The sequence below is a fragment of the Morone saxatilis genome, unplaced genomic scaffold (genome assembly GCF_004916995.1).
Source record: "Morone saxatilis isolate NCDOM2014 unplaced genomic scaffold, NCSU_SB_2.0 Contig24, whole genome shotgun sequence".
Classification (NCBI taxonomy): domain Eukaryota; kingdom Metazoa; phylum Chordata; class Actinopteri; family Moronidae; genus Morone; species Morone saxatilis.
This window is the reverse complement of record NW_023339807.1, coordinates 24,102,355-24,116,504: the sequence shown is the minus strand read 5'-3', so window position 1 is coordinate 24,116,504 and position 14,150 is coordinate 24,102,355. Positions and strand designations below refer to the sequence as shown.

Sequence of the window (14,150 nt, the reverse complement as noted above, 5' to 3'; positions counted from 1 at the left end):
TGCTGCCCAATATAAACGTCTTGTTTTATACGATGTAAGTGATGTACTGATGTGCATAATTTAGTATAATGTATCCTGTCCTCTTTGTTTAGTGCTGTATCTTTTAAGGCAGTGCTTCCCCAAACGGTGTGCTGAGGCAAATCCTGGTGGGATTTTGTGACAACCATACAATATGAAGGAATCTGCTTTGAATGAATACAGGTGTGCCTTGACGTTTTGACTGGCCCTTTGGTGTGCTTTGGGCATAAAAAGTTTTAAAACTACTGTTTAAAAGCTGCAGTAGGTAACTTTTTTATTGTCACATTTGCTGGAACTTTCACTATGACAGTAGTACATGAGACAGATAGTGTGTGAAAAAATGAGGTTGCTCTGGCTCCTCCTAAAAATCAAGATTGTTCGATTGTTGAGTCTCGATTGCTTTGGGTTGGTGGCTTGAAGCCTCTGTATTTCTATCTTTCTTGGCTCTGATTGGTTGTTTTCGTTCATGTACTACTGTCAAGATATAGTGAAAGTTTAAGCAAATATGACAAAAAAGGTATTTTTTATTAAAGTTACTTACTCTAGCTTTAAGGGACATGCACAAAGCAAATAAACATATTTCTCTAAATTTCAACAACTATTTCTTTAAATCCCAATTTATTATAAAGTCTATGAATAAGTCTGGAATTGTACATAAAATAGCAAAATATCAGTGGTGGCCCCCACAAGAGAAAATAAAATAAAAGCATAATAATCAAATAGTATCTCCTCCACAAGGATGATATACTAAACTATACGCAGCTGCACAAATCTAATACTCATGAAAGAGTTTACTTTGTAGAATCACCTTATCATCAGAAGAAATACTTTTTTACATACTTTCTCTGTAAAATGTTTAACCTTCAGGTTTTATGCTGAGAAGAAACACCTCCTACATTACTGAAATGTTCTGCTCACCACAATGACGCACTGAGGACACGGATAATTTCTTGCTTTCACAGTCTACTCTGATCAGCTAGACCGACTCTAGAAAACTTGGTGTACCACTTTAAAACCGACGCAGATGATCACAGACTTTCCTTTTATCTCTCGTCATAGAAGCAGCAAACTTTGGGAGTTCCCTGTTGACTGAACTCTTTGAATTTTGTCCTCTTTCTTCTTCTTTGTCTCAGACTTCTCAAAGGGAGGAGATGTTTGTCTCGGGGTCCAAATGAAACAAAAACTTCGACGAGAGTGTCACAGATTTGTCTCCTCTCTCACTCTCTCTCCCAAATTTTCCTTCTCATATTTGAAACGGCTGTCATTTGCCCCGCACTCTCATAAACCTTCTCTCTGAACATTTTAAGATACCAAAAAGCATCAACCGCCCTCAAATGTCTCGTTATGTTTCTCAATCTCATCTCTTCACTCCGGCATCATATCTATAGTTAAAGAGGCTGTGATCTACTTCCTGCGCCGTCTCTCTGATCCTCATGCGAGCTTTCATATTTATATTTCATAAACGCTGTGACAGGACAATAAAAGGCGACAGAGAGACAGACAAATCTGTTCTCCCATCATCACTTATGATCTCAAACTCTAGCACCAGAAACCAGCTTTGGACATCTCACTCTGCTGTCTTTCTCTGGATACAAAATACCAGCTACCAAAAAACAGTACTGCACATAACCCCTGTGAAACTGTTCTTACACTTGTATGGATTAGACAAACATATGAATTAGTGAGCTTTAGAGGTGCTCTGGTTTCATATTTACTCTACAGAAATGAGATTTGTATCAGTATCTCATCAAACTCTTGGCAAGTACTCAAATACGCTTATTTTCAAAAAATAGTATTCTTTTATGGATGTGTTTAAATCTGTTTATGGCTGACTGTTAGAGTGGTAATGAGGCTGCGTTCAGACCAACTTGAGCCTTGCAAAGGCAAAGAAACTCAGCCCTCTCGATCATTTAATGGAGGGAGTTCATCAACGCAGTGTGGGTGCCAACTCAGGAAACAACTTGAACCAGACTCAACGCTTGTTGCTATGCGACGTCATCAGGTAAGGCAAGCGTGCATTCATAGTAGGACTGCAACTAATGATTTTTTTCATTATCGATTAATCCATCGATCATTCTCTCTATTCATCAACTAGTTGTTTCGTCCAAAAGATGTCAGAAAATGCAGAAAAATGTTGATCACTGTTTGTCCCGAATATATTCAGTTTACTGTCATAGAGGACTAAAAGAACAGACCCAACATATAACAAAATATCAGAGATATAAATCAGAGAATTTGGACACAAAAAAACAAACAGACAGTTGATCTAATCAATTAATCGACTAATGGTTGCAGCTCTACCTGGTAGAATACTTTGTAACATAAATGTTTTATCCGGTGATTGTCACAATGAAAGATAAAATAGCGATCTATGTGTGTTGTAAATTCATGTCTGTGACAAACTGACATCTGATGAACCTTCAAACACATTATCCTGTTACTCCAACTGCACTTCCTGTATCTTATTTTATACATCCAGCAGGGCTGCTTTCGGTCTGAATCCTCACTTAGGCTCCAGCATGTGCACTCAGTTCCACAACGGTTTATAAAACAGAATCAAGTGTCTACGCGGCTTTGTACATTTGACAAAAAATAATGCGTGTGCACATTTCAGAGTTTTATGCATCTGACCCCAGACGCCAAATACCAGAGTGTCCTCCCAAGAAAACATGACAGCATCAGTCGTTTCAGCAAGTGCCTCAAAACGTGAGTCGGGAGCAAAGGAGGAAGTATTGCTACATAGCGACAAAGTCCACAGAGGGAGGTCGGAGTGGTTGGATGGAAGAGACAAAAGATGTCATTCTGTCAACGGGGGCGTCAAATCAGAAAACACTCGTATGTGCGGTTCAATAGGGCATGAACAAATCATTTTTCTTTTAATTTGGGGGACTGGACATTTACCTGAAGGAGAATATCAAACTGCCATTACTGTGACAGACAGACGAAGCCAGCAGTGATACAGATTCACTGAAATAACAAGGATGCACTTCATCATCTTTTCTCTCCATCTTTGACCAGGATGTTGGGTCTGATCTCGACTGCGGCAGAGAAACACTGTGACTGCAATTACCCACAGCAGATGGGGGAGTGTGGGAGTCTCATGTATTCATGAGCCTTGTCAGCAGTGCAAACACACACACACACACACACACTCCTCTGATGTGCACGCTGAGCCTTTTTCTCTGTAACTGCCCTCCCTTATTTCTTTTTCCCTCTCTTTCACTTTCTCTTTCCTTCTCTCCTCTCCTGCAACAGTTTCTCCCTCACTCTCCCCTCCTCCCCCCTGGTTTCATCCTGCCCTCCTTTTTACTCCTCTTATCCGTCACCCTCCTCCTCCTCATCCTCGCTCCTCTTCGATTTCTTTTAGCCGACCACTTGATGAGGCTGTGTTGTCTCTTTCATGCTGCACCCTGCCGCTACACACACACACAAAAAAACACACACACACACACACACACACACACACACACAACCATCAGGTCGCACAGCTGTATGTAGGTCAACCCCGCCTCCCCCTGTTTCTCCCTCCCTCCCCCCTCTTGTTCAGACTGCCCTACTTTCAGCTGGATCCAGAGTACCAATGACATCACCCTTTCCTCCTTTTTTTAATTTCTGCTAGCTAGCGTTAAGGCTGCTACTGACTGCGCTACTTTTCCTCCTCACCATCATCTTCATCATACATAATCTCCTCTACCATGACTAGCATGATAACCTTCCACGTCCAGCTAAATATAGACCCTTTAGTGTGGGATCTGGTGGTGAGGATTTGGTCCTTCGGTTCACATTTGCATCCACGGCGCTCGGTCGCCGAGCTGCTGCTCATCCACGACGGCTCTGTTGCTAGGGAGATAGCCGCTAAAACACCGGCACCGGCAGAGCAATGCCGAAACAACTCCCCTCCACCCCACCAGTCCTTTTTATATTCATCCCAGTCCTTCAATCTGTCTGTCACTCTCGTTCTCTCCTTCGGTTTGTATTCAGTCCACCTCCCTCTGATGGTCTTTTTCTCTCCATATTTCACACAGAAATCTGGGTTTTTTTGGGTTCTTCAATGGTTCTGTGCTCAGTTTGATTATATTAGAACATTTTATCATATACATGACTGTTAATTAACAGTTTTGCACCTTTTTGCCGATCATCATGCAATTCCTGCGGTAATGCCCAGCGATGAATAGTTTGCAAAAAGCATGATTCAGCTTCTTTAATTTTAAAGATGAGGCCCGGGGGATAAAAAATGATTTCATATTTCATGAGGAAAAGAACGAACGAAAGAGAAAAACCCTAACAAGGTAATGAATTTCTGGCGGTTCAAGTTTCCACCTCCCACAGTATCTCCTTCTTATAATGTAATTTTGCTTACTTTTGAGTCCTAAAAGTAGAACTTTCTTAAAACACGTAAAAATAATTTGCTGATACTGGCTCATTTCGAGAAAAGTCTTGAAATGCCACGTTATTAGGTATCATTGAACAACTTAAAGCAATCCAATACAACTGTTCAGGCATAAAGTCTGCTTTTATGATGCCTATATAATGACAATGCAGTGCTGTACTGGACTTAATTATATTCATAAGTGTTTCTAATACTCTGCCCCTTCTTATGTATGTAAATAGAATGGACTAAAAATTTGAAAACCCTCTAAATATGATGTTGCCCAGTACAACACCACCTTTAACTATTACCTCAGTAATAACCACATCACTGAGTTTACACATTGCTGACAATGTCACCAAAAAACAGAAGAGGTTGGGTGGTGGAATTTAAGGCAGAGCTGATTGTACAGGTGTACCTAATAATGTGTATGTTTCACATAAGCTTTAATATAGAGAAGTGGATCAATATGGGACATTGTGTAAGGAGAATGGGGAGCTGAATTAATTCAAAGCTTTCTCTATTTTCTTGTTTTCTCTGCCTCCCTCTAATGTTACTAGTGAAGTCAAATGATATAATAAAAAAAAGCCGCTTTCTAAAATGTTTTACAGCACCATAAGGTTCAAAAGAGCTCAATACAATACTCTAAATATCCTCCACAGAACACCTTTTTCTGACAGCGTCCACGGGCTTCTCTTCCCACTGCCTCCTTCATCTGTTCTGTCATCTGGTTTTCTGCCGGCTGCTCACCATCAGCTCGCCATGCCGCCCCTCCCACCTCCTCCCTCCCTTCTCGTCTCCTCCTGCATTCCTTCATTGTCTTCCTCACTTGTTCGTTTCCTATTCCAGCAGATCTATCCTACCCCCTCCTCCTCCCTCAGACTGTCCTTGTCTCTCTCTCTTTTTCTTCGTCGCCCTTCCCCACTGCCACCCCCATCCGCCTCTGTCTCACAGACCCTCCTCATCCTTCTCAACTTCATCTTTTTTTTGTTCTACCTTCATATCCGTTTTGCTACCACTAACTGAAATGTGGGATGATTCAAATTACAGTGTCACCTTTACAACCTTATACTTCTACTTGTATCTGTGTATAAATTTGGTTCATGTATGTTCAAATTAGATTCATAAGATGGACTTTATTGATCAGAAGTAAACAGGGTCACCACAGCAACAGTCATTATTGGTTGAAATCCGTAAAAATGGGAGAACAAGATGAGTATGGATAAAAACATGGGAATAAATGGAATGTGCTTTTGTACCCTTTTTTAAATTAAAACTGGTTTCTCTGTATGCTGTGACTGTTGTTGAAAAATTGTAAAGTAACAGGCTGAATTCTTGTCATATAAATCCTGAGCAAGCCACTGAATCTCTCTGCCTGATTCATTCCTGATTCTTGAATCATTCTTGCCTGAACATGTAACTGTGAGAAGAGGATATTGTTATGAAAAATAATTCCTGTGTTCAGGCCATAAAAGCCTCCTGAGGCTCGTCTTTCTCTGTGAAGGACACATGCTGTCATTTAATCCTCCTGCATTTCTTCTTTTATGTTTAAGTATTCTCTCTCAATAAAATGACTAACTCTGCTGTGAGCTCCTGACTTTTTACAAAAAGTATATAAGCTTCTTCGTGTCAGTGACGTCGGCTCTGTCATCATCTGTTTCTACTCACCCCTGAGCCTCACGTTCATCTAAACACATATTCAATTAAGATTCAATTACATGTAGAATCCAAAGCTGCACTCTGGAAGACTTTCAAGAAAGAATACAGCTCGTTTGTCAGCCAAAATCAATCCCCAACCTGCAGGTCGGGACCCTCCAAGAGGTCCGAGATAAATCTCAAAATGACTGTTATACAAATTTTAGACACATCCATTTTCAATGTTTTAAAAAGCTCTCTTCTTGTTGCAAAGCGATTTGGTTGGATCTCCAATCACCTGGTATCGTGAGACTATACAAAACTTGACTCTAAATTTGTCTCTTTGCTTGTGAAATACTGGATACTTTCCGCTCTTCAGAGCTTTCAACATCCATTAAATGAAACAATCTGAGATGAAAAAAAACAAAAATTACTCACAGACCATAACTTCTAACAATGGGCTGCAGTAAGATATTGATTGTTGTTTTAAGGGGAAACAGTCTGGGGAAACAATGACATAGATTCACACTATTTTTAGTGGCCTAACCTGGAAAAACTAAACCTAAATTGAGATCCCACACCAGAAAAACGCTCATACTAACTTTCGTTGACTTTGTTATTTAGGAAAGACAATTTTTTTTAACTTAAGCACGGAATCCTGCTGACATTTGGATCTGATCAACACATTTCACAACACGAATATCTGCCTCATGCTTACTTTATTTACACTTCTTAACTACGACTACTTACCCTCTCCAAGACTTATTTTTAGACACCACTGACTGATTGGATTTCATTGAATGTTTAAAGCTGTTGGTTTGTCTACTTAGCCTTTAGATTTTAATTCTACCAAACTTCTTTTGCCCTCTGTTCATTCTCTATCGACCAGTCTCTCCCTGTCATTCTCTAAACTTCACACTAAACACAAGCCGGAGCAGCAGTTTGGCCCAGAGGCACTGCCAGCCACAGAAACAAAGCCTTTCTCATTCAATCTTTAACACTGATAGGAGTAATGTACCGCAGCCGAGGTTCAGTGTCTGCTGGGTAACGATAATAAATCTGCTGCGGCAGAATGCCTTTGAGCAAAGCACTAAAGACTTAACTTTTTTGCTTTGTTTGATTGATCTTTTAAAGTTAGACAAATGGATCCACTGATTCAAAGACGAGTGTGGAGCCTGCAGGACGCATCACACACACTAAAAGGAGATTTTGTCTGATAGAGTTTCACTGAGTTTACTTAAAATAAATCTAGGGAGTATGAGTTTAAGGTATAGCCCCCAAAAAAACTGAAAAATGATATGTTGTTATGCTTTTTCTCTGTAAATTGGAGTGAGTCATGCTTCCAAGCTGGGGCAGAATGACCCACTCAACCAATAAAAAAAAGGGAAGATGGAGTACTTCCAGTTTTAGCTATCACTTAGCTTAGACTCTTGATGGAGCCTCACCTGCGCTTGCGCAGCTTCTTGTTCTCCGTCTTGAGCACGTGGAGCTTCTTGGCGAAGCAGACGATGATCATGAAGAGCAGCAGGACCACCAGAGCTGAAGCACCCACGGCCAGACACATCACCTGGAACTCGGTCACCACCGACTCGCAGCGAGCACCCTTGTGCCAGATGTAATCCTGCACATTACATCTAAAAGAGACAAAATAAAGGGGAATGGAGGACAGAGGTTGAAAGTGTCAGGAGGAAGAGAAAAATAGGAGTTAGAGGAAAGAAAGCAGAAAAAATGGTAGATGACAGAGGAAAGGTTTTGAAATGTAGAGATGTGGCAGCGAGAGGATGAAAAGATGAGAGGTGTGAAATAAGATTAGCAGGGAGCAGACAGAGAAAAAGGGAAGAAAATAGAGAACAGACAAAAAAGGAAATAGTTAGTCGGGTAAAACCACAACTTAGTAATTGCGTGAGATGCTTGGACTTGGTAAATTGTGTGTAAGCAAGTCAGTTTTTGCTTTTATAGCTAAAGATCCATTTATTTGTTTTTTAAATATCACTGGTCAGACTTGCTTTAAGCACCTCCCTATTCCAATTTAGCCTGTTTATGAACATTCAGGATTTCCTTTCTGTTCCTGATTATATTTAACTGCCTTGGTGTGCAATATGAAAAAGGCTCTTCACATTTCACTCTAAAAACTTGTTTTCGTGTTTCATGCATGTTACATAAATCTTACAACGCTTTATTCAAAAAGGATAATGTCATCACTTTGTGTGTCTGAAAATAGAAAGTAAAGAAGAAAAACAGAGCCCGGGGCATTTTCCTGCTATTAACACGCTTGCTGTCACACACATACACACAATCGTAAAAGACATTTTGCGATCATCAAATCCAACACAATGCATATGGGCATCCATGTGTAGATGTACATTATGGGCACATATGTGTACACACACACACAAACACACACATCTGAGTCCCAGACTCCCTGCGTAGCCGTTTGGCAGAGTATGGTGTCCGCCCGAGGACATAAACGAAGGAGGCAGATGGCTTTGTCTACAGACTGTTTGGCATGTAAGATGGGAAATATATTTCACCACTTAACGAGACTATAACTGCTGCGCGACGCTGTTTCACTGTCTCAGTGTGTCAAACAATGTGTGGCTGTGCATTACTCTGTCTGTGTGAACATAGGATCTGTTTCCATTATAAACAGTATTGTTAAAGGTCCAGTGTGCAACATTTATGATCTATTGGCAAAAATTGACTAATATTCATAGGTATGTTTTCATTAGTTTATAATTCTGAAAATACCACTCATGTTTTTGTAACCTTAGAATGAGCTGTTTTTAACTACAGAGGGAACACGTCCTCTTCCATGGAGCCGCTACGAGTTTTTGCAGCCACTGTAGTTTCTCCTCCACACCTGGAAAGCTGAGCTGTATTCAAATGGTTGCAGTCTGCAACTTCACCGCTATATGCTAAATCCTACACACTGCTCCTTTAAGATTACGTCTTGTCCAGTTTTCTTATGGACAAACTGATGCACAAACCAACTTTACTGCTGATGCCGGAAGCTGAATAATTCAATAAATACAGTTTATGCATATATAGAAGATGCATATATAGAAGATGAATTAGAAATTGGGGCTCCAGAAGTACATTAATGTATCAATATTGAATTGTGACTATTTATAATGTATGTATGTATGTATATTTACATACATACATACATTATACATACATTTATCCTGTAGTTCTGTGACTACTAGTAATAGGAATGTTTAACCAGCACTGCTTCCCATGAGTGAAAAGAGTGAGTGTGTGTTTGTTTTGTATGTATGTGTGTATATGTGAAGTAAGTAGGCTCATGTGGATATTATGTATACTTGATGTATTTTTATTTTTGTGTTTGTTTAAGGTTTATTGGATATACGTATACTGTTTCTCTCTGGTCAGGGGGGTGTTAGTATATGACCATAACTGAATTAGAGGAATTACCCCTTTTGTACACTTGATTATGCAATACTACTACTAATAACAATAACAATATAGAAGATATAAGACAATATTATTCTCCTATATTTGTCTCACTAGTTGGTAGTCAGTATCTACTCATTTTGTCAAAATGACATCCAGTTTGAGGTTACCATTTATGGATGTGTTGTTGTGTAAAGAAAGTTTTTTTTTACCACAAGGCTGTCAAAATGCCTGAAACACACACAGTAAAAATACAAAACCGCCAAAGGTAGGTTTTCAAGCATGAAGGAAGCAGAACTCATTTTCTTACTCATGTATTTTTCATGTATATCAGAGATGTTGTTTCAGTAGGTTTTGAGGATCCAGGGGTTATGAAATAACTACAGAGTTTATGTTTCCCCACTGCAAATGAAGTGGGGCAAACGGTCCAGTATCTAGATCCAGTGTGTGGTTTGTCTGTTCTGGGATACTGTAGAAACATGGTGGTGCAACATGGCTATGATTATATTCAGGTGATTATACACTAATGAAAACACACCTATGAATATTTATTCCATTTCTGCCAATATCCAAATCCTCCTAAAAACAATGGACATTTAACAAATGACAAATCACTTCACTATGTTCTCCTTTCCTTTCTTTGTCACATATGGACATTAGACAAGCGCACACGCTGTTGTGTTTTCATCACGTCAGACTTCACTTCCCAGGAGACCTATCTTTACCCTAACCTTAAACAAATTCTTCACCCTAAAATTGTATGATTTAAGTTATGGGAACTTGCATTTTGTCCCCAAATGGAAGGCAAGTCCCAACAATGTGGCTGCTTAAACAATGTCCCCACGTGAGTAATACAAGCACCCACTCACACACACACACACACACACACACACACAAAGACAAGGGAGTATGAAGTGAATGGAGGTGTCGGGGCGTATGGCCACTCCGGCTACGTTCTCTAAATGCTAAGTAGGCTCCTTTCACCGAACGACTTCCTGTATCCTTCCTGAATCCTTGACGCTTTTATTTCACCAGCTGAAGGGAAACGCTGGCAACGGGCCAGGAGACATTTTGAGTGTGGGCATAAGTGAGAAAGAGAGAGAGAGATGACGCCTGATATCACATTTTCAAGGAGACTTCAATGCACTCAACCTCCGAGCAACTCTGCGTTCATACAAAGAAGAGGTTTATGTAAGTCAGAGTTAGACGGAGGGAGGGCGGGGAGGGATGCAAGTAGAGAGCGAGCAAGCGAGCGAGCGAGAGAAGGATGCATAAAAGGAAGAAGGCAAGCGAGCGAGGATGGGCTGGTCGTCATGGCAACCCAGCTGAGCGGCAAACAGAGCAGATGCAGCGCTGACATGTCATTCCATCACACGCATGCATCCTCGCTCAGCCGTCCACAGGGACAACTGTGCTTTAGCGGCTAGTTCCCATTTCTTTTCTTTCTTCCTCTCCATTTCCCTCCCTATCTCCCTCCCCCTTCCTCCTCCTCCTCCTTCGCTCCCGCTGCTTGTCTTCTTGAAAATCTCTTTTCTTGTTCACTGGCTCTTCACCTCCCCGTCTTTCCTCCCTCCCATTGCTCTCGTCTCTCCTTCCTCCTCCTCCTCCTCCTCTTCCTCCTCCCTCATGCACTTTGCCAAGCGCCTCCAGCTGAATCACGTCTCTGCTTTCAGTTCTTGCAACTGCTTTTTTTTCTTTTTCTTTGACATTAAGAGGAAAACACAGCAGTCCAAGGTGAATGTTTTGGTTCAATTGTAAAGAAATGAAAAAGGATTAAAGTGAACTGTAGTAAGAAGTATTGCCTGTTTATCCAAAGCCTAACATATCGTTTATTGCTCTAAGCCATAGCGCTCCACCAAAAATATAAACAGTAAGACTGTACAGCCATGCTTACAGCTCTGTGAGGCTGTACTAAGGCAGTGCTTTGAGCTAAATGCTAATTAAATGCCATTTTTAATATGCATTTTGTAAGCATGCTATTGTTTGCTAATTTAACTATAGCTGAGGTTTATGTGAACGTAATTAGGTTTGCTGGTACAGTGACAGTTGTAAAACAATGCTCCTGCAGCTCCTTGGGCAAAAGTCTGATAGTATTGACTCTAATGAGGAAAATGGAGAAAAAACGTCCAACCATCCGGTGAGTTTGCATTTTCTTTTTGCAGTTTCTGGAGATATCATTGCTGTTAGGACTATAGGGTGCCAAGTCTGCAGCTGATAGTAGTCCTAAACAAATGCACTAATTACTCCTGCTTGAGTTACGTTTGCTAAACGATACAGTGCCAACACATTAGTTCTGGTTTGTAGAGAATGTCACAGGCCTTATCCATTAAGATTTTTTGGAACATAGTTTCAGAAGCTGACATAACAGGAAACCGTTCTTGGCGGAGTTTTGAAGACAATCTTTAGGATTGGATTTCCTTCCCCAATATTATCACATCCAGGGCAGCAGCACAGAGCAGAAATCAAATTGAAAATGACTCCTCATCAGGGACAAAAAAATTTAGACTGTCAAAACTCTTTCCAAGGGTAAAAGCACTGATGCCTCTCTGGATGAGAAGTGTCGACCAGCCTCCCTCGTTCCCACTCCCTTCCCCTATAAAACCCGTCTTTATCTCCATCACTGCGGCTCACCACAGCTGTATTAAGGAGTTGTCGCCGCCCAGCAGAATTAGCATTGGGGCGGCCCGAGCCACATTACAAAGAGTTACAAATCCTCTCAATATTTACCTGATTAGGCTGGCCTGCTGGGACGAGAGAGGGAGAGGCAGACAGACAGAGAAAGAGGGATAGTCCTTAATTTAACTTTCAGAGGGTGACAATGGTGCAGATGGGACTGTGGCCCCCTAATAAGACCCCCTGTTGGTTTTGATGAGGGGTAATGGAGGGTGAGAAGGGAGGAGACAAGGGGGGTGGTGAAAGGCCAATTCAAGACAGACAGTTGGTTTAGTTGGGCTAAAGGCCAGCAGAGGACAGGCTCTGGTAGATATTTTTGGAAACTGAAAATACTGATTTGAGCTCCGACCGAAAGAGTCAGGATACTGCTGCTTAAAGCAAGACTCCATTTAACCTGTTTTTCTATTAATACACTCAGGGGTTTTGTCACTACAGCCGCTCTGATCAGTAGCTTATGGTGGTTAATGTAAAGTTGCAACTCAAGTTCTTAAAGCATCCATAATCAATTATTTTTTGTTTTGCTTGTGCTGAGGAAACTACAGAGAATTATCACAAGAATCTGCAGCTCCCCCCAGCTTTACAGAGCATTACAGCAAGTTTCAGCTCATTATTTTGCTGTTCAGCCCTCAACTTCGCTGTTAAAAACCCACTGTACACTACCTGCTCAGCGCCAAACAGCAGACAGACACAGTTAGAATCTAACTGCTGAATATGGTGGTGCATTTAATAACCCTTCAGGAGTTGGTAAAGACCAAAAACAGAGGAAAAAGAAGATTGACCTTAACAGCTGGATGCGTATGTATGAAGGTCGCCACATCAACTCAAAAGGTGATCACCTGTCAGTTTTATGTTCAGTGTTCAAGGGCTTGCCAAGAGCCAAGGTTAGCTATTCCTCAAGTCTCCAAATACATAAGAAGAAATTTTAAGGAAGGCATTATTTTAATAAAACAACAACATAGTCTAAACAGTTAATATCTCAACTTTATTTAGTACTACAATAACAGATGTAGAATGAAAACAGAATGAAACAAACAGGTTTTTAGAAACAAATGGACCAACATTTTCTTTTGCAATATTAACAGAGAAGCAAGCAGAAGGGTGAAATGTTTGAAGGTTAGAGGAAGAGAGACCAAACAGAAGGCCGGAGCTGGATCTGTACTGACAGGAGAGGGCACAGCAGGGTGTTTACTGAATATTTTAGCATAAATCATTTATTTGCATTAAAACAACACTATTTTTAAACCTTTTTCCTTGAAGCAAAGCATATATTTTTATGCAATAACTGCAAAGGAAGAAGAGAAGAGTCAGTAAGTGGTGGATCTAATGATAAAAGGCCAGCAGAGGACAGGAGGGTGTACATCGGTGCCTCTGGAAACTTATTCGGACTATAAAACACCAGCTTTGATACTGGCTCTGAAACAAAACCTCATTTGAGTTTCTCTGTTAAATAAAAAGCAAACCTTCTCATTATGCTGAGGGCTTTAGGAGGGGAAGGACAACCGCTGGTCAGGTTGAGGGCAGGATTAAAAGCTGGATTTGATTTTAAAATGCTGACAGAGGAGAGGACTGTGGAACAGGGAGTTTGATCTCATCTGATTAGATGACTTAATTTGAAATTTAATGAAGGAAGACGATAAAAGGAGGATAAAAGTTTTGAGCTTTTGTTTTGTTTCAAGAAAGAAAATATGCCTGAATTAGAATGAGGTAGATTGAATAAAAAATAGCTGTGTGATTCACCAGGACCGATCTCGGAGACATCTCCGAAAGATGTCACCCTCTACATTATTAGTTGGTTCATTATACTATAAATGTGCGTTTTGTAGTCTTACAGAATGCTCTAGTCTGGTTTTACTGTAAAATTCATTTATTTTTTTCCTTGTAGTGAAATACAGATCAGTCTTCACTCTTTGGTTGAACTGCTCAGAACTCGTAGACAACTAAATAAGTTGGAGACCACTAGCTTAGCATTCGGTTGGATTTAAATCATATTTGGTGTTCCATCCTTCTACAACATCTTGGTATTGAGAATCTAAACTTTGTG

General features: G+C 40.5%; 1 protein-coding gene across 8 annotated transcripts in view; it reads right to left on the bottom strand.

Moving 5' to 3' along the window:
• Positions 1-14,150, bottom strand: part of cspg5a (chondroitin sulfate proteoglycan 5a) — a 57,058-nt gene that overhangs the window by 10,827 nt on the left and 32,081 nt on the right. For all 8 annotated transcript variants that reach the window (XM_035672952.1, XM_035672951.1, XM_035672954.1 and 5 more), the window contains exon 3: positions 7,468-7,656. In XM_035672952.1, the coding sequence (XP_035528845.1) occupies positions 7,468-7,656 (189 nt within the window). The remainder of the gene's footprint in view (positions 1-7,467; positions 7,657-14,150) is intronic.